Here is a 27,029-nt window from a genome sequence, read left to right on the forward strand (position 1 = left end):
TGAAGGCCCGAGATTAGAAATTTGCTGAGAGGCTTTCTGATAGCTCCTCCATAGGAAATCTTTGTGCTTGTGAGTGAGCCAGAGTGCAGTCCAGCCATTCCTTATTATACATGCAGAAGGATCTTTAAAATTCACATAGTTTTGTTTTTCTTTACTTTTCTTTGCCTACATGCTAGGGGCTAAAAATAAAATTATAATAGTTTACCACAGAATGGAGCATTTTGAAGTTACTTGTTTGGAATTAGGTAATGGGGAAGAGATTTCATTAAATTAGTTGAACACCTAACTTAATGAAATTTAATTGTGAAGTATTTCAAAGAAATTCAACTTAAGTATCTTGTAGGACAGAAGCACTAAGTAATAAATGTAAGTATAGATTTTAGCCTTTTATTATTATGTGAAAATTGTTTACAGTTAGTGTAGTTCATTTTGTTTATAGAATCAAAAATCTTACACTTATTTGTTGAGCAAACATCATTAGAAGTCTCTACTGTGTACTCAATGAGCACCTTGTGTACAGTGTGGGGAACAGATTTATGGTGAACAAGCTATTGCTAGTGTGTTTGTTTTAATGCAGTGGCAGATTAATCTGGACTGAATAGATGAACTTAATAGATTCTAAAAGTTAAAGACATAATATAGAAAGTGCAGTAAATCAGGGCTGGGGATGTAGCTCAGTGGAAGATTCATTGCTTAATATATGCAAGTCCCTGAGGTTAACTCTAGCACCTCAGGATAGTAGTATCAACAGTTATGCAGCTTAAGGAGTTGTGAGGTATGTTTTCTTCTCACCTGCACCTGAGTACAGAAAGGGAACTTTAATAGTCACCCAGAGCTCCCATGTAACATCACTGTCAGAGACTCTTCTCCTCTAAAACAACGTGATCTTGATTCTTTTTGGTCACTCATTTTTTTTTTTACTAAATTTACTATGCTTATATTACTAATATTAAAACATTATTACACTTATCTATGTTCTGTGGGGCTCTCTGACAGATGATGAGTGTCGCAACTCAGCCCTCCCCCCAGGCCCTGGGGAGAAGCACACCCACTGAGTCGGAAGTCTGATGGAGGAAGGTCATTGGCTAATAAAGAAACTGCCTTGGCCCATTTTATTGGTTAGAACATAGGTGGGTGAAGTAAACAGAACAGAATGCTGGGAGGAAGAGGAAGTGAGCTCAGACTCGATAGCTCTCCTCTCGGGGGCAGACGCCTCAGACAGAGGCCATGCTCCCCACTCCCGGGCAGACGCGATAGCTCTGCTCTCTGAGGCACATGCAATGAAGCTCCGACCCAGGATGGACGTAGGCTAGAATCTTCCCGGTAAGCGCTCCTTGGGATGCTACACACATTATTAGAAATGGGCTAGTCCAGGTGCGAGAGTTAGCCAAGAAGAGGCTAGATATAATGGGCCAAGCAGTGTTTAAATGAATACAATTTGTGTGTTGTTATTTTGGGGCATAAGCTAGCAGGCGGCCAGGGTGCTGGGGACGCATCCCCGCCGCTCCTATTACTACAGGAGTCTGTCAAAGCAGGAACTCATTTAATGGTATCAAGCAGGGACTTATATAGGATTGTGATGGGTGGAGAAGCCTGGGATGGGCTAAGTATGACTGAAGTATAGTGACAATATGAGGTTTTATAGTCTCTCAAGAAAACACGTCATCTGAGCAGCCTTGACAAGTGTGATAGTTTGAATGTAATTGGCCTCCATAATCTCACAGGGAGTGCACTATTAGGAGGTGTGGCTTTATTGGTGTGGCCATGGCCTTGTTGGAGGAAGTGTGACACTGTGCGGGTAGGCTTTGAGGTTTCGTATGCGTAGGATACTGCCCAGTGAGTCAGTCAACTTCCTGTTGCCTGAAAGATGTAGGACTCTGAGGTATTCCTCCAGCACCGTGTTTGTCTGCATGCCATGTTTCCCACTATCATGATAATGAACGGAACCTCTGAAAGTGTAAGTGAAGCCCTCAATTAAATGTTTTCCTTATAATAGTTGCCGTGATCGTGGTGTTTCTTCACTGTAATAGAAATCTAATGAAGTCAAGAGTGTGGGAGTGATTAGATTAACTTACTTTTTTTTTGTTTTTTTTGAGACAGGGCTTCTCAAAAAAAGCCCTGACTGTCTTGGAGCTCACTCTGTAGACCAGGCTGGCCTTGAACTCAGAGATTTGCTTCCTTCAGCCTCCTGATTGCTGGGATTAAAGACATGTGCCACCACCGTTTACTGATCAACTTGGTTTTTAAAGAAGTTCTATTGAGAAGTGCAGTAAGGGAGGCAAAATGTAGGAAGTTGTTAATGAAAGGTGTGGCATGTGCACCTCTGCCCGGCTAGATTTTGGTATGTTTTGAAGGGACATCTAGGTAGATTTTCTGCCTTTGGCTTATGGGAGACTAGAAAGTGTGAATGCCCGCATGTGGTGCAGGTTTAGAATGCTGTTGGAGTCTAGTTTTGTTGTCTTAGTTCGGGTTTCTATTGCTGGGAAGTGATACCATGACCATGGCAACACTTATAAAGGAAGACATTTGATTGGGACTGGTCCACAATTCATCATGGTGGGACATGGTATGCAAGCAGGCTGACATGGTGCTGAAAAGAGAGCCAAGTGTTCTACTTCCGAATCTGAAGGCAGCAGAAAGTGTAAACCAGTGGATCGGATGTGGGCATCTGAAACCTCAAAGCCCACTGCCAGGGACATGCTTCCTCCAACAAGGCTGTGCCTACTCCAGCAAAGCCACACTTCCTAGTAGTGCCATTCCCTATGAGCCTATGGGGGCCATTTTCATTCAAACCACCACACTTTTGAAATGTTTGTTACCTATGTGATACTTGGATACTAAAGTTAGTAGAAAGAGTAGTGTATATAATAAAGACTGAGTCTGTCTACCCCTAAGTGCTTGAGCCAGAGCCTTTTCAGGTTGTGGGGTTTTTTGGAGTTTGGAATATTTTCATAGACTTTAGCAGTTGGGCATTTCTAAACTAAAACTGAAACCAGAAGTGCACTAAAAAAATTAGAGTATAGTGTGAAAAACTTTTTGAAAGGGTTTTTGTTCTGTAAGATTTTTTTTTAAAGATTTATTTATTTATTTATTATGTATACAGTGTTCTTTCTGCATGTGTGTCTACAGATCAGAAGAGGGCACCAGATCTCATTACAGATGGTTGTGAGCCACCATGTGGTTGCTGGGAATTGTACTCAGTGCTCTTAACCTCTGAGCCATCTCTCCAGCCCGTTCTGTAAGAATTTTAAGAGAAGTTAATCTATGAGCTTCCTCATCAGGCAACAGTGAGTAAGTTAGGTGAAAGACATAACCAAAATCATGGTCATTTTCATTATTTTTAACCATTGTTTGTATGGAGTATTGCACTCTGTCCTCCTATCTAGGGTTGTCTCAGGTTTATTAGTAATTATTGTCTGAGGTTGTCTAGAACTTCTGAGTGATTCTTGAAGACTGTTAATATTCTCCATCACTACCAACTTATTTGTTTATTTATTTAAAACCAGGCTGGTATCAAACTCACAGAGATCTGCCTGCCTCTGTTTCCCTTCATGACTTGTTCAGCCTGCTTTCTTATAGAACCCAGGAACACCAGTCTGGTGTGGCCCCATCCAAGTGGGGTGGGCCCTTCTACATCAATCACTTAAGAAAATGCCCTATACCAGTGGTTCTCAACCTGCAGGTACCAACCTCTTTTTGGAGGTTCATGACCCTTGGGTTGCATATCAGATATTTATATTATGATTCATAACAGTAGCATTATTACAGTTATGAAATAGCAATGAAATAATTTTATGGTTGGGGTCATCACAACATGAGGAATTGTGCTAAAGGGTTTTAGTGTTAGGAAGATTGAAAACCATTGCCCTTTAGGCTTCCCTACAGCCTGATCTAATGGAGGTATTTTCTCAATTGAGGTTCTCTTATCTGCACTGACCCTGGTTTATGTCAAGTAGGCATAAAACTAGCCAGCACAACTGACCCCTTGTTAGCTTGACATCCAGACACACACATCACTGTTCACCCCCAAGAGCACACATTAATAGAGATAGCACAATGTACATCATTTTACAAACTTAGGTTCTACAGCTGTAAAAATTCAAATACTTTAAAAGTTCAGTCTTTTCATAGTATCCAGTCTCTTTAAAAAAAGAGTGCCAGAACTAAAGGCATGTGCCACCATGTCTGGCCTCATTGCTTCCTGTCTTAAACTCATTAAACACTGGATTAAAAAAGAAAGCTGTCATGACATTTTCTGATTTTGAGCTACTTGGAAACTTGTCTAAGAGACCTTTTCTTCTTCCCTGGAGTCGCACTGGAGGGGTTCATCATAGGAAGCGAGGCACTTGGTGTTCTAGAGGTGTGTGCTGCAGTTAACAGATAACGTCATAGCTCTGTGTATAGCGGGCTGGTGGTGATGGCCTTTATTTTTTCTTTTTAAAAAGGGTCCTTTTCAGCACACACATTTAATCCCAGCACTTGGAGGCAGAGGCAGGTGAATCTCTGTGAGTTTGAGGCTAGCTTAGTTTCCAGAGTGAATTCCAGGACAACCACAGCCATATAGAGACACCCTGTCTTGAAAAACTAAACAAAAAGAGGGGTCTTTCCTAATCCCCCTTTAGATCATTTGCAGTTTTGGTTTTATGTCTTACCGGTGTGTCAACCTAGTGATGTGTGGTAGTTTCTTGTATTGTAGCTGTTGGTATTATTATGGTTAATTTTAAACAACTTGTTGTTCAGAACCAGGAATCCTCCAGAGTGTATGTTGAATCAGTTGGAATGCACTCTGGATTTCCTGATCCACAGGTAAAGGTCTGTAACAAAGAAAGGGTCCACTTACCACAAATGTTAGCTTAGTTATTTTTAACATCTCCCAAGAATACTAGAACTTGGGAGGCAAAGGCCGAGGATCTGGTGGATCTTTGAGTTCAAGGCCAGTCAGGAATACATCGTGAGCTCCAGGCCAGCCAGAGCTACAAAGTGAGACCAAAATATGGCATGAACATAGGAAGGCAGCCACTGACTCCCTTCTGCTTTTGTTTAGGAGATGCACCGGAGATTTGAGAATGCCCCTGATTCTGCCAAAACAAAAGCCTTGCAAACCGTCATTGAGATGAAGGTAAGTGAGAATCTCATGAAGAATCTTGGGGTCACCTTTCATTCTTAAATGGGTAGCCTCCTTGCATGGGTAGAGAGTTACGGTATAATACTTTGCTCAATTGGAAGATCGAGAGGAAACTGTAAGTCTAATGAAAGAATACCTTAACAGGATTTTCAGTTTCTTTTCAGTTGTTGGACATAATTCAAATGAGACAAAAAGAGTTGTCTAGCATTTCTTTAAATCAAATGTCAGATTTCTTAGAGAAGAGAGGGGATTGTTAGGCAAGAAGAAGGAAACCTAGTCAGGAGGGAGGGTGATAAGAAGAGTAATAGGGGTAAACAGGATCAAATTATGTTCATACATGTACAAAATGGCACAATAAGGCTGGTTATTTTATGTAATTAACATATGCCAATGAAAAGAGGAATTATGGAAAGCAAACTTCTTGGCCTACAGAGATAACTATCAGTAAAATGTTTGCTGGGTACCTGAGCTGGATCCCTAGAATCTATGTAGAAAAGCTGAGCTTGTAGGCACACGCTTATGTCTTTAGCACTGGGCAGATAGCACCAGGGAGGGAGCTCCCTGGGACTTGCTGGCTGACTAGCCTCTCCTACTTGGTAGGCTCCAGGCAAGGGAGACACTTTGTCTCATAAAACAGGGTGGATAGTGCTTAAGGAGCAACATTGGAGCTTGTCTTTTGGTCTGTACAGGCATACACAGGTATGTCACCCACATGAACATGCTTGCCCAATGCATGCACACACACACACACACACACACACACACACACACACACACACACACACACAGAAAAAGAAAACTTAATGTTAGGATCCCATAATTCTCTTAAAGTTGATAAGCCAACTTTTTTTTTTTGTTGTGTTGTTTTCTTTTGGAGACAGGGTTTCTCTGTGTAGCCTTGGCTGTCCTGAAACTAACTCCCTTTGTAGACCAGGCTGGCCTTGAATTCACAGAGACCCACCTGCCTCTGCCTCCCAAGTGCTGGGATTAAAGGCATATTCCACCACTGCCTGGTATACTTCCTTTATTTTTAGGAACAAAATTTGCCAAAACCTAAGTCTCAGTAATCACCATTTTCCAGTCGTGTCTTTCATAAGAGCTGTGCTGTAAGAAGGAAGTTTATAGCTCACCTTGCACCTTACAGCACCCTGCAGGTGCCGTTACTAGGGATAGCCATTGTTCAGTATGCAGTATAAGTGCTCCATGCCTAATTCCACTTTTCATATAGATTTGATGCTGGATGTTATTAAAAGTAATGCATTTTAACTGCTTAAGGACATTCTTTAAGATTTTATTTTTCTTCATTGCCAGTTTACCCCCTAAAGAATGTCATGACTACTACTGTCCTGACTTGTGCTCAGGCACAGGGACCTTTGTTCGTTGTTTCTTATCAGTGCAATTGTCAACACATTGGACAGATCCAATGATAACTGTAAGATTATTGCAAAAATAGCTTTAGCCCTGTAGACTCTGTGTCTAGAGGACCCCCGAATTGAAAAGATAGTATTTTGAAAAACTGCTTTAGACTAGCCATTAGAAATCTCTAGGAGTTTTAAGAGTTTGCTTTCTGAGTTAAACTCCTTTGATTTAAAAATCTAGCTACATCTTATCAGATACGTGACAAAAAGCAAGTTCCTAACCTCTCTATGGCTTTCTCAGATTTATAAAAAAAGTCTATTAATTCAGTGATTAATTTGATGTTCATTGATTAAAACATGTAAAATGCTTTGGACAGGGCCTTGCACATAGCTAATGACTGATGTTAGGTGGTGTTGCTAGTATTTTTACTAGACACATGGTCTTCTGATTTCTTTGTTGTTGTGATAAGCTGGCTTAGGGTTCCATGGTATAGCTCACAGTTGCAGAAAGTCAGAGGCAGAAACTTGAGACAGCTGGTCACACTGTATCTGTAGCCAAGAGCAGAGAGAAGTAAATGGCACTATTGCAGTCTGCTGGCTTGTTGTCTCCAGCTTTCTTTTATGTTGTACAGTTTAGGGCTCAATGCCTGAATTGATGCCACCCAGGTTCAGGGTGAGTCTCCCATCCCACCTCAATGCAATCCATACAGTCTCTGCACAGGCTGATCTGATCTAGATAATTCCTCATTGAGACTCTTTCCAGGTGATTCTTGGTTCTAGCCTGTTGCTATTTAAAATTAACCATCACATATGGTCCTCCTTTCCTTTTCTTGTGTCCTGGGCTGGTTTTGGACTTTGCCATCTTCCTTTATTATAGGCATGTGCTACCATATCTCTGCTTTATGTTCTTTCTTAGAAAAGCTCATTTCGTTCTACCTGCTTTCTTTAACTTCTTTATACTACATAAGAGGCTTGGTTTGTATTATAATCCACTTTTGTGTGTGTGTGTGTGTTCATGTGTTTTTGAGCTAAGGTCTCAGTTTAGCCTTGGCTGGCAACGATACAATTTGACTGACAGTGATAAAACTTTGCTCATAGTATGTATATTTTCTTTTTCAGTAGAATAAGGAGTTACCAAACAAAATTTAAATTACTAGTTTTTGGGCTCTTTAACAAGCTTGACTATAATCTTATAAGGACTTTGGAATGGTTTAATTTTGTGGCTTTCCCTTAGTCACACAACATAGTTCATTTGTGCATGTTATTTCCTGATTCCCTTTTGGTGTCTAAGGATAAAACACATGTTTACACATGGTTTTGTGTTGTTTGTTTGTTTGTTTTAAACTCTCCAGCTCACAGATCAGGAATATGTAATTTTGTTAATTGGCAGTGGTGGGCATATTTTAAGTTTTGCCAAGCTTGTATTGTAAAATGAGATTTTGTCAACAAGAAGGGTCAGGTGGATGCTATGTTGGTTATTTTTCTCACTGCTAGAACAACACACCTGGCAAAAGTAACTTTAAAAAGGATGGGTTTATTTTGGATGTGGCTTGAGGGTAGAGTCCATGGGGTGAGATGAGGCAGTAGGAGTGTGAGGCATCTGATCAATTTGTGTTCACAGTTAGGATGCAGAGAGATGTGAGTGTTGCTGCCCCACTGGCTTTTGTCTTTTGTCTTTTTCTTTTTCTTTTTGTTTCCTCTATGGTCCTGAGAATTGTAGTAATAAGTGCCGCGGGGATGCGTCCCCAGCACCTGGCTGCCCACATGGCTAGCTTAAGCTTATGCCCCGAAATAATCACACGGACACTGTATTCTTTTTTTTTTTTTTGGTTTTTCGAGACAGAGTTTCGCTGTGGCTTTGGAGCCTGTCCTGGAACTAGCTCTGTAGACCAGGCTGGTCTCGAACTCACAGAGATCCGCCTGCCTCTGCCTCCCAAGTGCTGGGATTAAAGGCGTGCGCCACCACCGCCCGGCTCACTGTATTCTTTTAAACACTGCTTGGCCCTTTAGCTCTAGCCCTTACTGGCTAATTCTGATATCCCGATCAACCCATCTCTAATAATCTGTGAGCACTGGTCTTACCGGGAAGATTCTAGCCTACGTCCATCCTGGGTTGGAGCTTCATCGCGTGTGTCTGCCCGGGAGCAGGGCATGGCGTCTCTTCTGAGGCGTCTGCTCCTGAGAGGAGAGCTGTTGAGTCTGAGCTCACTTCCTCTTCCTCCCAGCATTCTGTTCTGTTTACTCCTCCCACCTATATTTTAACCTATGAGGGCCAGCCAAGCAGTTTATTTTTTTAACCAATGACCTTCCTCCATCAGAGAGTAGTGGTTTTTAAATTTTCTTTATTTAAATACAGTCTTTTCTCTTTTTACATAGCTATTCCTGTTCCCACTCCCTCCCCTTCTCCTGTTTTACCCTCTCCCCCATCCCACCCCCATCCACACCTCCAAAAGGGTAAGGCTTCCCATGGGGAGTAAAAAAGTCAGACATATCATTTCAAGGCAGGCCAAGGCCCTCCCCCTATATCTAGTCTGAGCAAGGTATCCTTCCAAAGAGAACATGCTCCAAGATGCCAGTTCAAGCATAAACCAGGCTTGGTACCACTGGAGTTTATGCTGGACCTAGTTACACTAACAAGGACTAGTTGTCTAACCTGATTTCAAAGAGTAAACTGAAAGCTCTTTCCTCAGATAATTCATGTTTGCCATGAGGTTTCACAGCCACAGTAATGTCTTTTCTAGAAAGAAGTTTTCTGTTCTTGCTGTACGTTTGGTAGTGAATTAATTTTGTCCTATGTCCTATGTCACTGTTATGGTTGGGTAAGGTCCTTGTGGAAGCTGCGCAGGTGGTCTGCTGAGGACGCACAGAGCTAGGGCTGTTACTCTGGGCCCGCTGTCTTGTGTGGATCACAGCTGTGCTAAAGCTACACTCCCTTGCAACATAGTAAGATAACCCCCATCTCAAAAATAGTTATATTAAATAATAAATCACTGTTCTTGTAAAGCATTACCACAAATATCACCTTCTAGTTCTACATGTTTCTATACTCAATTTCTTGATTTGTTTGTGGAAACATATAACTTATCCTCAACATAAGTATCAATCACAGCAAAATGGCTACGTGAAAATAATTTTATATCTGTAACTGAACATGTTTATTTACCTAAGAAATAAAAGATTTAAAGAATTTATGGCTTCATTTTACTTGGAGCTTTAGAGAGAACATTCTGGGTTGGAATTCTGAAACTGACTTCCTTTTTACTTTATATCAAAGATGTCTGGGTTTGCTGTATAGGCTATCATAATTCCTAGAACAGAAAGATCTGTCTTGAGACAATTTTAACCAGCAGTTTTCAGGTTTGGGGAGCTAAGGGGGAAAGAGGTACCCTTGCCTTGCTCATAGCCTACGCTTCAATTATAGAAATTCACTTTTAAGATTAACACAAAAATTGCAGAAACGTATTAACATAAATTGTAGAAACAGATTGACATAAATTGTAGAAATTAACATAAATTTTTCTTCACGTATCAGGACATGGTCTCTTTAAAATGACTAAAACACCAGATAAGCACAAATAGCTAGGAATCAAAATGAGTTTTGCCGTGCCCACACCTAGGAGCAGCAAGAGGTAATGAACAGATGGGAAAAGAATAGGTTGTCCCTAAACTCCTGGTCTCGAGTAATCCTCTTGCTGCCTTGTTCTAAATACCCAGAACTATACTCATGTGTCATGGAAATTAGTGATTTTTAAAACATAAATAGATATTTCAAATGTACACCAGAAGTACAGTGAATAAGAGTTCTAATGTACGAAAAGTAACTGCTAATATATAAATATTCACTCTTGATTTTTTCTTCAATTGGAATGCTAGATAATTATTATGGTATATCTTATTATGAATTTTATTGTACAATTCTTTCAAGCTTTATTCTTTTCTCTTAGTGGCAGAAACATGTTCCCCACCCAGAGGTCACTAAATAAAGTAGTGAAATATTACAATAGAAAAGGTTTTATGGTCAATTTTACAGTTTTTCCTCCACTAGAAATTTGTTGATCATAAAAGTGCAGAGAACCTTTAACCATTTTCTGTTGTTTCTGCCCGTTTGGTCAATTCTGTCTGCTTGAGTTGAAAGTGTCTGTAACTGGAGGGAGGAAGAGGAGCAGCCATGCTGTGGGGATGTGTCCTCCTCGTTCCACATGCTGCAGCAGCAGGTTTTCAGAGACCCAGTCATTCAACTACTTTTAATCTTTGTAAATAGTTTAACACTTAACTGCTGTAGGATATTTTACTCTTGTTTTTTTGAGGGGCACACCACCCAGCTCCCAAATAAATCACACACAGACGTTAATGCCTGGCCTTAACTTGGCTTGTTTCTTGCTAGCTTTTCTTATCTGAAATTATCCCGATTACCTTTTGCCCTTGAAAGGGCTTTTACCTTTCTGTATTTTTGTATACCTTTCTTCTTTCTCAGTGGCTTGCTCTGTAGCTGTGTGACTGGCCCTGATGTCCTAGTCTCCCAGTTCTCTCTCCTCCCAGATTTCTCCTTGTATTTATGATCTCTGCTTGTTAGCCCCGCCTATCCTTGCTCCCTCTTGCTATTGGCTGTTCATCTCTTTGTTAGAACCGTCAGGTGTTTTAGACAGACACAGTAACACAGCGTCACAGAGTTAAACAAATGCAGTGTAAACAAAAGTGACACCTGAAAATAATATTCCCCAACACTTAACTCTTCCATGTTCCTAGGATTCAAAAATTTCTTCCATGGAGCGTGGACTCCGAGACCTGGAAGAGGAAATTCAGATGCTGAAATCAAATGGGGCTTTGAGCACTGAAGAGCGAGAGGAGGAAATGAAACAGATGGAGGTGTATAGGAGCCACTCTAAATTCATGAAGAATAAGGTATGGAATGGATACTTCAGTTCCTGGAAGCTTTAAAATTTATGCATACTTTTCCATGTTAGTGATTGCAAAGATCTACTTTACGCTTTATTAGATTTTAGAGGAGTGTCCCCCCCCACACACACACTTAGAAACTTCCCAGAGTTAAGGTCAGAATGACTGGTATCATTTAGTTATTGTAGACTTTTATTTAAATAAGAATTGTTTGATGTGACTAAGGACATGTTATCGTTTAACTTTTTGTTTCTGTTAGTCCTTCTGAAATGATTTTATGGAACTTTGTTCAACCACATTGTTCTTACGGTGTGAGAGCTCATTCTCTACCCCTTCTTGGGAAATAGTTTAAATCAAATCCCTGAAAGTTGTTTTTTTGTTTTTTTCCCCCAAAACAAGTTAAATGTTTCCCCTTTAAACAAGTCCCAAGATGGAAGGCCTTTGCTTTCTCGGTTAGGGGAGTTCATTTGCTCTCAGGTGTGCTTCTCCCTATGCGCTCTCAGGCGTGTGTGCAGTAGGGCAGTCAGTACTGAGGCCTAGCAGTGTGGTTTAAAATCAGATCCAAAAGCATTTATTTTGATTCTATAAACTATTTAAATAAAATTGAAGAATTTAATTTATTGGGATATCAATTTTATTGTGGTTCAATTAAAAATAATTATTGTCAAAGTTTGGACATGGTGGCACATGCCTGCAGTCCCAGCACTTGGTAGACAGAGACAGCTGGACTGCTGCATCTTAGAGGCCAGCCTGGTCTACATAGTGAGTTCCAGGCTAGCCAGGGCTACACAGTGAGTCACTGTCTCAAAACAAACAAATATGCAAATAAATAATTTTAACAATGAAAATTTAGCTAGAAAAATCTTAACTCACTGCATTTCCCAAATGTATAGAGCGGCTGTATTCTTCAGTTTCTCACAATTGAAAACTGAAACATTCTCCAAATTTGACTGTCAAGAAATACAGGTGTGGCCGGGCGGTGGTGGCGCACGTCTTTAATCCCAGCACTTGGGAGGCAAAGACAGGCGGATCTTTGTGAGTTCGAGGCCAGCCTGGTCTACAAGAGCTAGTTCCAGGACAGGCTCCAAAGCTACTGAGAAACCCTGTCTTGAAAAACCAAAAAAAAAAAAAAAGAAATACAGGTGTGACTCCCTATCCTGTTTAGGCTTTTTGTTGTGTATCTGGCATATGTCTGTAGAATTTTCCTCTATTGCTAAAGAGTCTGTTATTGATGATTTATGCCAATTATGTGCTAGTTTTAATGCTAAAAAATTGATGTGCTCAACTTTTTGTTAGCTTGGATTTTCTCCATGATTTTAAGGACAAAATATACCATATTAAAATCTATATTATACTTCCTTTTTGCTGACCAGCACATTCTAGTTCATTTGAAAAAAGTTTGAAATAGAAACAGTATATGCCTTTGAAAATTGAGTTAGTGGAAAAGAGTCAATTATTTTACGTAAGTTATTATTATTTCAGAGGTCACTGTGGCTCAAAATCAGATAATTTGAAGTCCTAAGTTGGCACATGAGTGAAAAACAATAACAATGTCGTGACAGGTAGAACAACTGAAGGAGGAACTAAGTTCGAAAGAGGCTCAAGGGGAGGAGCTGAAAAAGAGAGCGGCTGGTCTTCAGTCTGAGGTCTTTGCAGTAAGATTTACCTCTCTGTGTGCAGTGATCCCACAGTGGGACCCTGCTGGCTCTGGCTTCTGGGTGGCTTACACTTTCATTCTCTCTGTGGATGGCAGCTCTGCCCATTCTTAGCACTAACCAGCCTGCTCTGCTCTTTTGACTGACCTTTGTTCACAGTTTGACCCATATGTCACTTATGCACACTGAGTCCACATGGATTCTGGGAGCCCTACACCTGGTTCTTTATTGTTTTGCTGTTCTGTGGATGGTATCTCAAAACTCCCATTCCTCATTCCCTTGTTGAGTAGATGTACGCTGATTTATATGAATGGTCTTTCCCTCCATTCTTTTAGGTACAGGAATATGCAGACATCTCTAGGCCTATCGCCTACAACTTACCTCCATTTGAAGTTCTTGAGAAAAGTACTTTAACTACATGGAGACATTAAGTTCTCATTAGGAGATTTTGCAGCAAATGTTATTTTCTTTAGGACAGATGCATAGAGAGTAAATAGCTATTTAAATTTACCTGGGAGTTTAGAATTGGTGTGATGTTTTTTAAATTACTAAAACTGCATTTCAAACCATTCTAATAGATAATAATAAAATAACCATGATCTGTATACTTACTAGAAGCATCTGGGGTGATCAGCACCAATTTACAGAGGAGAAAGCTCAGGTAACAGACAATGCCCAGTGAACCACAGGTCATAAGGGATAGGGTTTGATTGACACCAGCTATCCCGTTTCAGAGTTTACTTGTAATTTCTTCACTATTTTGTTTGTATTGTCCATACACAGCTTCTTCAAAGTGTCAAAGATGAGTGGAAAAACTACCCTTGGGAAGAATTGTGGACTAAGACTTGAATGCAGTATTAAAAATAAATTTTGATAATTTGATACGCTGCTTCCTATTTATGGCTACTTTGTATTGTAGGTTAAAAAATAAAATACTATGTTTGGAAAAGATCTAATTTGGATTATGGTATTAACTATACGTTATCTGGAGGAGGAATTGGTATATAACTTCCTTTTTTTCTTAGCGACTATTTTTCATTTATGTGTATCAGACAGCAGGCCAAGTACATTATTTTATTCAATTCCTAAGCAGTATGAGGCTTTGGTATAATTTCTCCATTGCCAGTTAGGAAGCCAAGATGTAGAGAAGAATAACATTACTGATCTCTTTAGCAACTAACTGCTATCATGTGCTCCTCACCTAGTTTTCTCTCCTGGGCGTTCCAGAAGGAAGATTTGTACTTCTAAATTTTTCTTTTGTTTAAAGTGTTTTCTTCTTTTTCTCAGTCTCTAAGGGTCTGTATCGCAGCATGTAAATCTCGTTAAGTAGTGCACACAGTAAGGAAACAGCAGTCCTGTGCGGAACTGAACTCTCTCTCCGTATGTATGTGTGCATTTTAGGATTTTGAGAAAGACCTTATTATGTAGGCTAGTCATCAAACCTCTGATTCTGCCTCAGCCTCCTTAGCATTGAGGTTTTTGGGTGTGTACCTCCATGCCTGGCTTCTGTTTATTTTTAACTCATGTTTAGAAATATCCAGAGATTTAGATACCTTTGAACTGTAGTTCTTTCCTGAGAAAGTAGTAACACTCTGAATATTCTGGGCATTTACTTATAGAATAAATACATTTTTAGTTCAATCTATATATTACAGATGGAATAATGCTAATATGTATTTTTGTTGTTGGTAAAGGGATAGCATGAGTATCCTTACGTATTTGCTTATCTGTAAATAGTTTTCATGTGTATAGAAAAATGCTTGCCTTATTTAAAGAGAAGACTAAATTATTTTTAGTGCTTCTTAAAAGTATAATTGGGCCGGGCGGTGGTGGCGCACACCTTTAATCCCAGCACTTGGGAGGCAGAGGCAGGCGGATCTCTGTGAGTTCGAGACCAGCCTGGTCTACATGAGCTAGTTCCATGACAGGCTCCAAAACCACAGAGAAACCCTGTCTCGAAAAAGTAAAAAAAAAAAAAAAAAAAAGTATAATTGGTTTTTTTCCTTCCTTCCTTCCTTCCTTCCTTCCTTCCTTCCTTCCTTCCTTCCTTCCTTCCTCCCTCCCTCCCTCCCTCCCTCCCTCCCTCCCTCCTTCCCTCACTCCCTTCTTCCCTCCCTCTCTTCCTATCTTGTTGTTGTTTTCCTGGGGAGATCAAATGTAGGGTCTTGTACATGCTAGGAAACAACTCTTTTATTGTGGTATGTTCCCAAATTAAAAGTCTGATTTTAAGGTAAACTCTATTTCTTCCTGTGAAATTTCTTAAAAAGCTTTCTCTTGTTACCTAAGATTGGTGTAGTAAAATACTGAGTAAAAAACTGAGATGCTCAGTTTTCTAAAACTCCAGAACTTAGCTTCATCTTCCATGAAAATTTCTGACGTACCATATGTCTGCCAGTAGTTAATCTGTCATGTACTTATTTTCTGGACGGTAGACCTAATAATAGAAACTCAGAAAATGTCATAAGACGGCTTTCTTTTTTAATCTTTATTTAAAGTTTCAAAATAGGAAAGAAGGTGGCTGGGCATGGCAGTGCACATCTTTAACCTCAGCACTTGGGAGGCAGAAGCAGATGGATCTCTGAGTTTGAGGCCAGCCTGGTCTGTATAGTGAGTTTTAGACAACCAGGGCTACACAGAGAAACCCTGTCTTAGGAACAAGGCTGGCTAAGAAGGCTGAATGAATAAGAACGCTTGAACTGTCAGCATGAGTGTTTCAGTCTCCAGAAGTCATGTCAGACGCCAGGTGTGGTTGCCTGTCTGTATCCTAATGCTACAGGGACATGAACACAGGAGGGTTTCTAGGGTTGGTTAGCTTCAGCTTCAGTGAGAGAACCAGGCTCAAGGGAGCAAGGCAGAAGGTGATAGATGGATATCCAGCATTGGCCTCTGTATGTATACACGCAAATATAACACTGTGCACATTTACTGTCCTCATTGGCTGTTGACCTGTAATCCTAACATTTAGGAGATAGAGGCAGTAAGATCAGGAGTTCAAGACCAGCCTTGGCTGCATAGTCAGTTTGGGCTGGTCTGGGGCACACAAGACTGACTGATATTTCTCTCTCTCTCTCTCTCTCTCTCTCTCTCTCTCTCTCTCTCTCTCTCTCTCTCTCTCTCTCTTTCTCTCTCTCACACACACACACACACACAAATGCTTAGGAACAATAGAGATATAAGGAAATATTTGTTGGTGTTAAGAGAGTTTTGTGGAGCCAGATTGTGGTGGTGCACACCTTTAATCCCAGCACTCATGAGGCGCACAGGCAGGCAGATCTCTGTGAGTCGAGGCCTGCCAGGTCTATAGAACGAGCTCCAGAACAGCCAGGGCTACACAGAGAAACCGTATCTTGAAAAACCAAAAAAGAAAAAGAAAAAGAAAAGCTTTGTGAAGAGTGCATTGTACTGTTTATGACTGGCCTGTTCAGATGCCACATGTGGATTCTCTCAGGGGAGCTCATATATTCTTCATTTAAGTCCATATGTCTGTTTATGTCTATGATGTGGATGTAGTTGATAAACAGTTGCCTTTTTTTTTTTTTTTAAAGAAAATATCTCTCTGATGCCCTAACACTGAAACCAGCCTGGTTTTGTCCTGTTTTCATGATACAGGGTCTCACTGTACTGTTGGCATGCTTAGAACTCACAGAGATCCAACAGCTTCTGCCTGTTCTGCGTGGGATAAAAGTTTACACTACCTCATCTAGCCTAGCTTTTTAAGATAAAGCATTTATAAAACTTTTGTTTGAGAAAGAAAACTAAAAAAGCATACCACTAGGATTTGAATTTAGTTTCAGCAGAAATAGGAAGTTACTTTCCCCTCATGTTTTACGTTCGCACTCATTGTTTTCTGACCAAATGAAGTGGCATTTAGGTGATGAGCGCTGTCTGGTTGGGTTGAACTTCAATTTCTTCCTCCATCTTTCCCTGAAGGCAGTGGTTCTCAACCTGAGGGTCATGACCATCGGAAGCTGCAACACTGCTCAGTAACAAAATTACAGTTGTGAATTAGCAATGAAAATAACTTTATGGTTGGGGTCACCACAACATGAGAACTGTATTAAAGGGTCTCAGTATTAGGAAGGTTGAGAACAACTGGCCTAAGGCATTTCAGAAACTATTTAAAGACAATAAATGAAGATTAGAAATTTCTGTGTTTGAATAAGCTTAGTTTTTGGTAAGGAACATCCGGTATTAGATGGTGTAAAAGATTAGTATGCCCCGTCTTATTTATTTACTATTTGATGAGCCTAGAGCTCGGGGTTGCTAGACAAGTGCTTTACCACTGAAGTACTCCCCCACACCTATCATCAAGTCAGTGTTGCATCTACTTTCCTATCTTGTGTCGTAAATCTGCCAGAGGTCCAGTTGTGCGGTAGCTGTGTGATTTCTTTCTTCCTTACAGTGTTGTGTTTTCTTTTCCAGATTGGCCAGGTGAAACAAGAGTTGTCCAGAAAGGACACTGAACTGCTAGCCTTACAAACCAAGCTAGAAACTCTCACGAACCAGTTCTCAGATAGTAAGCAACACATCGAGGTGCTAAAGGAGTCCCTCACTGCTAAGGAACAAAGGGCTGCCATCCTGCAGACTGAGGTAAAAGGTTTTTGTGATTTGTGTGGAATCCAGCCCATTCCTAGTTTCATCTTGTTCTATATTTGTTATGTTTAGAGTCAAGTAATCATTTATTGTGCTGAAATAACCATTTTGTTTTTGTTGTTAGATCTAATTAAAACAGGTACTATTACTTTACATTTTTTATTATTAGGATTTATACCATATCTGTACTTTAAACTGCGTTTTGAATTATTCAAATGATAGTTATAAAAATATATCTATCTGATTCATTTAAATTGAAAAGCATTGATTCTTTTTGTCGGAGGAGGTTTATTTCATCTTACAACTCTCCCTGAGGGAGGTGGGGCAGGAGCTCAAGGCAGGAGCTGATTCAGAGGCCATGGAAGAGCTCTGCCTACTGGGTTGCTCCTCAGCCTGAGTCCTTTCTTTTTTTTTAACTTTCTTTTTTATTTAATGTTTGTGTCTTTCACATTATATATCTTCATTCCAATTCATTTCTCTGTCACTTCACATCTGTCTTCCGCTGTTGTAACCTTCCTGCTTACTCCCAAATAAAATGAAATCTGAGAGAACAAAAAGAAGAAAAAAAGAAAAACCAGTTTCATCATGGAAGCTGCAGTGTGACCCAGTGAGTCACTCAGTAAACCTTTTGTCCATATATCTTTACTTGAAAGTGTTCACTGCAAAGAGTCTTTGGTCTGGTTCGAGGTCTCTGGTTTCTGCTATGCTATCGATCCTGGGCTTAGGCCCTCACTGGAACTTCTCTTGGATATCCTGTTGTTGCCCAGTGTTGTGGAGATCCTGCAGCTTAGGATCTGCAGGACTGGTCCCTTTATGTGCTCCAGCAGCTCACAGATTGGGGCGGGGGAGGGGGGGATGTTGGAGTGACCTGGGTAGTTGCAGGGTTGGTCAGCCCACCAGCTCTCCTTATCCTCACCACCAGGGTGAACTCTTCCTGCATTACCCTGGCGAGTTCACAGGACCAGTTCTCCCGCTTTCACGTCCTCAGGGCAGTTCTCCCACACCTAGAAGCACAGGGCCAGAGAAGCATTCATAATTATCCATGGCAAATTATGTATGGCGGTGATCTTGGTTAGTTTGGATTACATGTAAAGTGACATACACATTTACATATGTGTGTATTTATTTGTGTGCATGTGTTTCCCCAAGCAACTTTCTGTGTGTGTGTATGTGCATGTGCATGCATTCAAGTGAAGAGGTCAGAAGACAACTCTTGGGAGTTGGTTCTCTCCTGCCACCTTGTGGAATCTAAGAATCTAAGTCATCAAATGTTCATGCTAACACTTCCCTGTGAGCCATCTTGCCAGGCCTGATGGCATAATTTTTTGGGCTGAACTTGGATTTATTTAAGGAATTTCAAATATGAAATACTATGGAATATATCACCTTCATTTATAAAGAGGGTTTGTAACTTGAACATGCATTGCAAAATATTCAGAAGTCGGTGCCAGTGTCTTAAAGGTCTGCCTCACTGCCAGTTTGCTACTGTTTGGGATGCAAACCAACCATCAAACAGTTGGTTAATCTCAGTGCAAACACGTGGAAGTTTGTCCTGGTCTGATAAATAGCATTTCTCCTCTGGCAATCCACTTTGTACCCTGCTTGAATAATATCTTCTTAGCTAGGTCTGAACACCTGTTGGCTTGTGATTGGCCTATTCTACTGTGGCTGGTAGATACTGTATTTATTGCCACTCCTGAATGCTTTTATAATCGCCTCTAGCCAGGGTAGGAGTAGCTGAGCCTCAGGGATCACCTTGTAAGTTACTAGAGCAGTTACTCCAATACAGCCATCTCATCCTAACCATTAGGGGTATAAAAGTTAGCTTCCTCGTGAATTTGGGGGAATTTATTTATTGTCACTTGCTTTCAAATAATTTTTCTATTTGACATTTGACAACACTTTTTCCCCAAGCAACTTTGTTTTGTTGGCGCCCAATAAAAGGCAGTTTGTACCAATTCCTTGAAAACTGTCATGTTATATTTTACTCTTAATTGATTTTGTCCTCTTGCTTGCAGCTATTTGATCTGATGTAGAAACTAATGAATTGAGCATATGAAAAAGAGCAGGGATAATGGAGGTTTTTAAAAATTCCTCTGTATATGTACGTGCAACGTGCATTTGTGTGGTGTGTGGAGGCCAGAGGCCAACTTGAGGTATTGTTCCTTAGGCACCATTTACCTTGTTTATTTGGGCTGCCTACCTTTTCTGCCCTGGAGCTTGCCGGTTAGGCTATGCTGACTGGCCTGCAAGTCCTAGGGATCTTTTTATCTCCTGTTCTTTAGTGTTGATGTTACAGATGCATTTTGGGATTTGACTCAGGCTCTTACCTTTCACAAGCACTCTACTGAGTAAGCTATCTCCCAAGTCCTCACTTAAAAAAAAATTCTTCAAGGAAAACATTGATCTGGGGAAAGGCCTGTGTGGTATCCCCTTCTCCCATCTTCTAGAAGGAAGACTTCTGGTGTTGAGCACTGTATAATATAATTGACATTGCTTCTAAGTATATGTTTCTCTCTTTTAATTTGTTGACCTTTCTAGAGGTGATCAGACTTTAGGAGAAATAAGAGTTGAGGGTTGGAACGATGGCTCAGCAGTTAAGAACACTAACCACTCTTCCAGAGGTCCTGAGTTCAATTTTCCAGCAACCAGATGGTGGCTCACAACCATCTGTAATGAGATATGGTGCCCTCTTCTGGCCTCCAGGCAAACGTGCAGTCAGAACACTGCATATTAAATCAATCAATCAATCAATCAATCAATCAATCTTAAAAAAATAGTTGAAAGTGGAGGTTTAACTACATAAGATCAAGCCTGTCAATACGCGCAGAGCAGATGCAGGTGGAGCCGGTGAAGCTTTGCTTGCTAGTTGATGGCCACTGGGGGAGTGGGCGAGGGTGCAACTGCTAGTAGGTTGTTCATGCTCATGCAGACAGTACTAATTGGATTCAATGGATTGTTAAAAACTGTGAGTATAGGAGGGCTACATATTCAGGGCACTTCTTGGGAGTGGGAAAGGGGAGTTGGGTTGATATGATCAAGATACATTATTGTCTATTATGTTTGAAGTTATAATAAAAAGTGCTTTAAAAAAATAGAGGTTGGGGCAGTGCCAGGGCATGCCTTTAATCCCAGCACTTGGGAAGTCATGGCAGGGTAGATCTCTGTGAGTCTGAGGTCGGCCTGGCCTACTGAGCGAGTTCTAGGACAGCCAGAGCTACACAGAAAGACCCTGTCTTGAAACTCCCTCCCTCCCCCACGCAAAAAAGGAGAAAAAAATGAGAGGTTTTGGGTCAGACCTAAGATTGACACTAACCCTCTGTATTATTATGTGACTGTATATGAGTTGTTTTTTAACCCATTTTTAAGCCTCTATTTCTTCATCTATAAAATAAGGATACTACTGTTTCTAAAGCTGTTTTGGCTAGAATAGATGTTTTATTACATATTCCTTTCCCAAACATGCAAGGACCCTTAAATTTGTAGGCTAAAAATCTTTTTAAATACCTGGTCTTTTATAACACCTATTTTATTTTTGAGGTAGGGTCTCTCTATGTACCCTGGTGTTTTTGGACCTCTCTATGTAGACCAGGCTGGCCTCAAACTCACAGAGCTCCACCTGCCTCTGCCTCTTAAGTGCAGAAATTAATGGTGTGTGCCACTCTATTCGGTTTATAATATTTTATTTGATATCAGTTGTTTTATTTGCTTCTGCATTAATTGCTTTAGTATAGTATCCCTGTGGCCATAGCACTTAACAGGAACAACATAATAAAGGACAGATTTATTTTGGCTCATGGGTTCAAAGAGTCAGTTCATCATGGTGGGAAGGCATGGTAGAATCGCTAAGTTAATGGTGGTATGAGCATATATTAAGCCAGGATTCAGAGAATACAAAGGAACCAGACTCAAGTATCATCTTCAAAGTCCATCTATAGTTACCTTACCAGCCAGGCCTCACCTCTGAAAGGTTTTATAGCCTACCCAAATTCTACCACCAGGTTGGGATGTAGTGTTCAAAACATGAGCCATTTCTGACTTAAACTGTTATAGCATTCTACTCCTATTCAATCTCTACCCCACCTCCACCAAAGTCCTTGACCATCTCATAATACAAAGTGCTTTAAATCTAATTTCAAGAGTTCCATAGTCTTAACAGTTCCAGCATTGTTCAAGAATCCCAACTGAGACTTAAAACAATCTCTTAGTTGTTACATCATCCAAGAGCCCTTGAAATATCAAAAAGAAAGGTTTATAAACTAGGTATGGTGGTTTGTATGGCTACTCTTAGTTCTTGAGTGGATGGGCATTAAGATTGTCAGGAGTTCAAGGTCAGTCTAGGCTACACTGGTAAGACTCTGAAAAACAAACAAACAAAACCCTGGGCATCTAGAAACACCAGAATTCCAAGCTGGTGTCATTTGTATCACCGATGAAGAACAAACTGATAAAAGTTGAGCTGGGAGAGCTGCCAAGCTGGATATTGATGTGGGATTTTACTTTCAAAGGCTTGGAGTATTTCAGAGAGATTACAACTGGCATCACAACAAGTACATTAACATGAGGAAAGGGAGCATCAATGGGGCTAATATGATACAGGCTGCCAATGTACTTTTCCAACTCCTCAATTTTTTATAAGGAACTCAAACATGAATGATGATGCAAGTACCTCTGAAGAGGAGCCAGTGCTGGGGGCAGGAGGACACTCTGTATTCTGAACTCAACTGCCTGCCTAAAACCCATCTGTGAAGAATTCTGTTAAGTCTAAATTTTTTCATATCTTGATGGACAATTTATGTCCAATAAATGGCGACTGGTCCATGTAAAACAAGCAAGTACTAAATAAATAAAGTTATATACTTCCACTATTCAATGACCCATTTTAAAATGGAGGATTGGGGACATAGAAAGAAGGGATCTAACCAAAACAAGACCAAAACCCAAGAGACAAACATTAAATCCTGTGCTCCATGTCCAACATCTTTAACATGTGGTGATATATTCTGAGCCCAGGTAGATCTGGAGACTATCACTTTGCACCCTCCATACATGGCCCCTCTCTTGGTCTGGCTCCACTTTGTGCAAGTAACTTTACTCAACAGATATCCCACATTCCTGACTTCTCCAGTGTATTGGCATCTCCATTGCAGCTAAGTTGATTTCAAAGTTTCTACAATACTCAGTCATGGCTTTCCAAAGAGAACCACCTCCTGCCATACATTTCCTGACCTTCAGGCTTTCTTTCCTAAAATTTTGGTGGGAGCATCATTGACTATTTGTATCCTGCATGCCTGAAAAACAAGTACTGTGTGAATAATGACAGATTGTGCCAAGTAAGCAGTAATCAAATTTCACTGGATCATGCCTTCAGTGTTCTTTTGAGTGCCTTGGTAGTTAATACATTTACTCAGGCAGCTCTCTGTAAATAAAGCATCCTTGATGTACCACTACTTTTTTGTTGTTGTTGTTTGGTTTGGTTTGGTTTGGTTTTTTTCGAGACAGGGTTTCTCTGTAGTTTTGGAGCCTATCCTGGAATTAGCTCTTGTAGACCAGGCTGGCCTTGAACTCGCAGAGATCCGCCTGCCTCTGCCTCCCGAGTACTAGGATTAAAGGCTTGTGCCACCACCTTTATTGTTGTTTTGCTCCTTCCTTGTAATTTGAAGAATGTCTGGTGCTATGCCTATCATTGGATTTATTTTTTAGATGTTACCTCAATGTGTAGAAGGAGCTGCGGGCTACGTTCCCGCCACCCAGCTCCCGGCTGCCTGACTAGCTTATGCCCCGAAATAACAATGCACAAATTGTATTCTTTAAACACTGTTTGGCCCAATAGTTCCAGCCTCTTAATGGCTAATTCTCACATCTTGATTAACCCATTTTTAATAATCTGTGTAACACCACAAAGTGGTGTCTTACAGGGAAAGATTCAGCATGTCTGACCTGGCAGCTGGCTCCATAGCGTCTGCCCTGGAGAGGAGAGGCATGGCATCTGGCTCACTAACCTTCTTCCCAGCATTCTATTCTGTCTACTCCACCTACCTAATTTTCTCACCTATCAGGCCAAGCAGTTTTCTTTATTGATTAACCAATGAAACAACAGATTGACAAATAACTTTCCCACATCATCAATGTATGGAGCAGAACTGATTTTATTGATCATCAGTTCCTGCCTGACCAATTTGTCTATTCTTGGAGGAAGGCATGTGGATTGAGAAATTGCAGGTAGAAATAATAGAGACATGAAATAGACATAGAATAGATTCAGGAGGACTGTCAGTAAATACTGCAGCCTTGAGTTTAATTTTTTCATAGTCCTTTTGTACCCCAAGCTAAAAGGGAGAGCAAAAAAGACTTTTTTTTAAAATCATGATACAAGGAGCAAGCAAGAGCTCAAAACATTGGGGAGCAAAACATCCAGTAGCTACACCTTAGGCCAAAACATTTTGTTGTTTGACCTTGAAGGAGCCTGAACTCTCTGACTTTATGTCAGGGTGGAGCAATTCATAAATTGAAGTAATGCAGATCTTAACTGCATCAAAGGAGTAGTCCCCCCTTCAAGAAAATGTATATTAGACTTATTTATAGGTAGTGCTATCATCTACTGACAGTAGAAGGAAGTGGCTCTTTTTTCATGGATGGCCACAGAGTTAGCATCCAGTCCAAAGGAAAGAACTCCTGTAGCTCTAGGACTTCAAGTGCTGGAGTTGAGATACAATACTTGGTTTGACAACCCACCTTTGGCTTACCACCCTGTGCCTCTTTAAAGATTTTTTTATGTGTGTGTATATATATATATATATATATATACACATGTGTGCATGGACACATGTAGACCAGAGGGTAACACTGGGTGTCTTTCTCAGTTGCTTTCCTGTTGTTGATTATAATAAAGCAGTCCCACACTCGTTCAGAATGGAGTATAATAAGGGTCTCTTTATTTGGGGGTAGACTCACAGATCAGCAGTCCTCTGTGTGAGCAGGGAACAGGAATTGAATAGTTGTGCTTGTAAATACAATAGGCAGCAATTAGGATAACTAAGTGATTTCAATTGGTCATTTGAATCTGCATTATTGAAAATTTAGTCAGTAGAGAAGCAACAGCTTAGAAAATTTTAAAAACATTGACAAGTTGTGGTAGTTTGGGTAATGACCTCTATAGACTCATATATTTGAACGGATGGCCATCAGGGAATGGCTCTACCTTAGAGGGATTAGTAAGTGTGGCTTTGTTGGAGGGAGAGTGCCACTGGCTCTGGAGTGTCAGAAACCTAAGCCAGTCCCAGTGTCTCTCTTTTCCTAGTTGCTGTGGTCATGGTGTCTCTTCACAATAAAACAATGGCTGAGACACAAACTCAAACTCACATATGTGTTCAGATTTCTTATGCCAACAGAGGGTAAGCATTATATTCTAGAACTCATTGACAGTCATAAAAATTGGTCATGTACACAAAGGAAACAAATCCCCCTAAATCAAAGTCACGGAGGCTGTGTTCTATGATTTGCAACATAGTTCCAAGATAGTCAGGGCTATGGTGAGAGCCTATCTGGAAAAAACCAACCAACCGACCAAACAAGAAAACAAGTTTACTTGAGTTGGTGAGGTGGCTCAGTGGATAAAGGCACTCGTCACCAAATCTAACAACTGAGTTCATTTCTCAGCTGTCTCCAGCACCCACATGGTGGGAGGAGAATCCTGACATGCAATTTGTCTTCTGAATTCCATATGCACAGATATACATACATACTTGGGATGATTTGAATAAGAATAACTCCATATGCTCATAGATTTGAATGCTTGGACACCAGGGAGTGGCGCTGTTTAGAAGGATTAGGAGTTGAGGCCTTATTCCAGGAAGTGTGTCACTAGGGGTGGGCTTTGATGTTCAAGGGCCCAAACCAGGCCCAGTGACTCTCTCTCCTGCTGCCTGTGGTTCTGGATCTAGCTCTCAGCTACCATGTCTGCCTGTGTGCTACCATGCTCCCTACCATGAGGATAATGGACCAAACCTCTGAAAATGTAAGTAAGCCTCAAATAAATACTTAAAAGAGGGCCGGGCCGTGGTGGCGCATGTTGTTAATCCCAGTATTTGGGAGGCAGATGCAGATGGAGCTCAGGGAGTTTGAGGCCAGCCTAGTTTACAAGTTTACAAAGTGAGTTCCAGGACAGTCAGGACTGTTACACAAAGAAACCCTGTCTTGAAAAACCAACAAGACAAAACAAAAAAACGAGTTGCCATGATTATAGTGTGTCTTCACAGCAATAGAATAGACTAACACATACTTACTACTTACTATAAACAAATATTTTAAAATGTTTGTGTAGTTTTAAAGTTAGATTTTTATTGATGTCATTATTTGTTTTTTTTTTTTTTTTGGTGTGGTGCCCTGGATTTACACACCATGACCTTGACCATGTTAAACATGCAATATCAGCGAGTTACACCCAAAGTCCATAAAATTTGGAGTTTAACTTGTATTTTTTTAAAAACCTTTATTTCTGTGTCTGTGATTCATGGGGGCTAGCATTCAAACTTTTGTACACATGATAGTACAGCATTTTCCTAACCACTGAGCTATCTTCCCTGCCCCCTACTTTTATCTGTCTTCTGCCCATGCATGCATCCACCTATCCATCTATCCATCCATCCACCTACCTATCTTGTGTGTGTGCATGCATGTGTTTGTGTGTGCATATAGACACATGCTACATCCCATGTGTGGAGGTTAGAGAACAGTTTCCAGGCATTGGTTCTTGCCACCATTTGTTAGAGAAGAGTTTTCAGGGATTGGTTCTCGCCAGCTGGGGATTCCACTCAGGTCATTAGGCTTGATGACACATCTCCTTTACCCTCTGAGACACCTTCTAGACAAGATGATAGAATTTCAGATCAAACACTCCACACCTCGGGTCTCTTGGTTCTGTCTCTCTTGTGGAATTTTGCAAATTATGGGGGAAATGCAAGAAATAACATGAGAGAAACTTACAGTCAGAATTAGCATGCATTAATAGTTATCCACATTAGTCATCTTTGAATATTTTTTTTGGAAAGACCTAAGTGAAAAAAATATAAAATTGTTAATGGAAGCAGTGGCTTAAATAGGTAATATTTTTGGAATCAAGGGACTTGGTTGGGGCTACAAATAAAGATTTAGAAACTTTCATTAGTGTGATAGGGCCTGTGGGTTGAGCTAGTTTCTCTAGAGGAAGTTGTTTCACTGTGTAGAGAATGTTGCAAAAGTTCATTCAGAGTTAGGAAGATTCTCATTGACAGGCCACGACAGACATGAAAGGGAGCAAGCAGGGTTTCCCCACTAAGTAAGACAAAGCAAGGATATTTAAGAGTTTTGTGATCAGAATTGTGAAGCCATAGCAGGAAGGTAGATAGTTTTCTGTTTTCATTG

The 27,029-nt window shown here is 40.5% G+C and overlaps 1 protein-coding gene across 13 annotated transcripts in view; it reads left to right on the top strand.

Annotated features, from left to right (window-relative positions):
- Erc1 (ELKS/RAB6-interacting/CAST family member 1) overlaps positions 1 to 27,029 on the top strand; it is a 350,007-nt gene that overhangs the window by 70,958 nt on the left and 252,020 nt on the right. For 7 of the 13 annotated variants that reach the window (XR_012911589.1, XR_012911591.1, XM_075982955.1 and 4 more), the window contains 4 exons: positions 5,045 to 5,119; positions 11,230 to 11,385; positions 12,942 to 13,025; positions 17,457 to 17,624. Coding sequence is in view for 9 of the 13 variants with exons in the window: in XM_075982955.1 (XP_075839070.1) it covers positions 5,045 to 5,119; positions 11,230 to 11,385; positions 12,942 to 13,025; positions 17,457 to 17,624 (483 nt within the window). In the remaining 4 variants the exon portion in view is untranslated. The remainder of the gene's footprint in view (positions 1 to 5,044; positions 5,120 to 11,229; positions 11,386 to 12,941; positions 13,026 to 17,456; positions 17,625 to 27,029) is intronic. The other 6 variants (XR_012911592.1, XR_012911590.1, XM_075982957.1 and 3 more) reach the window with 1 other exon arrangement.

Source organism: Microtus pennsylvanicus, chromosome 8, assembly GCF_037038515.1.
Source record: "Microtus pennsylvanicus isolate mMicPen1 chromosome 8, mMicPen1.hap1, whole genome shotgun sequence".
In the NCBI taxonomy this organism is placed as follows: Eukaryota; Metazoa; Chordata; class Mammalia; order Rodentia; family Cricetidae; genus Microtus; species Microtus pennsylvanicus.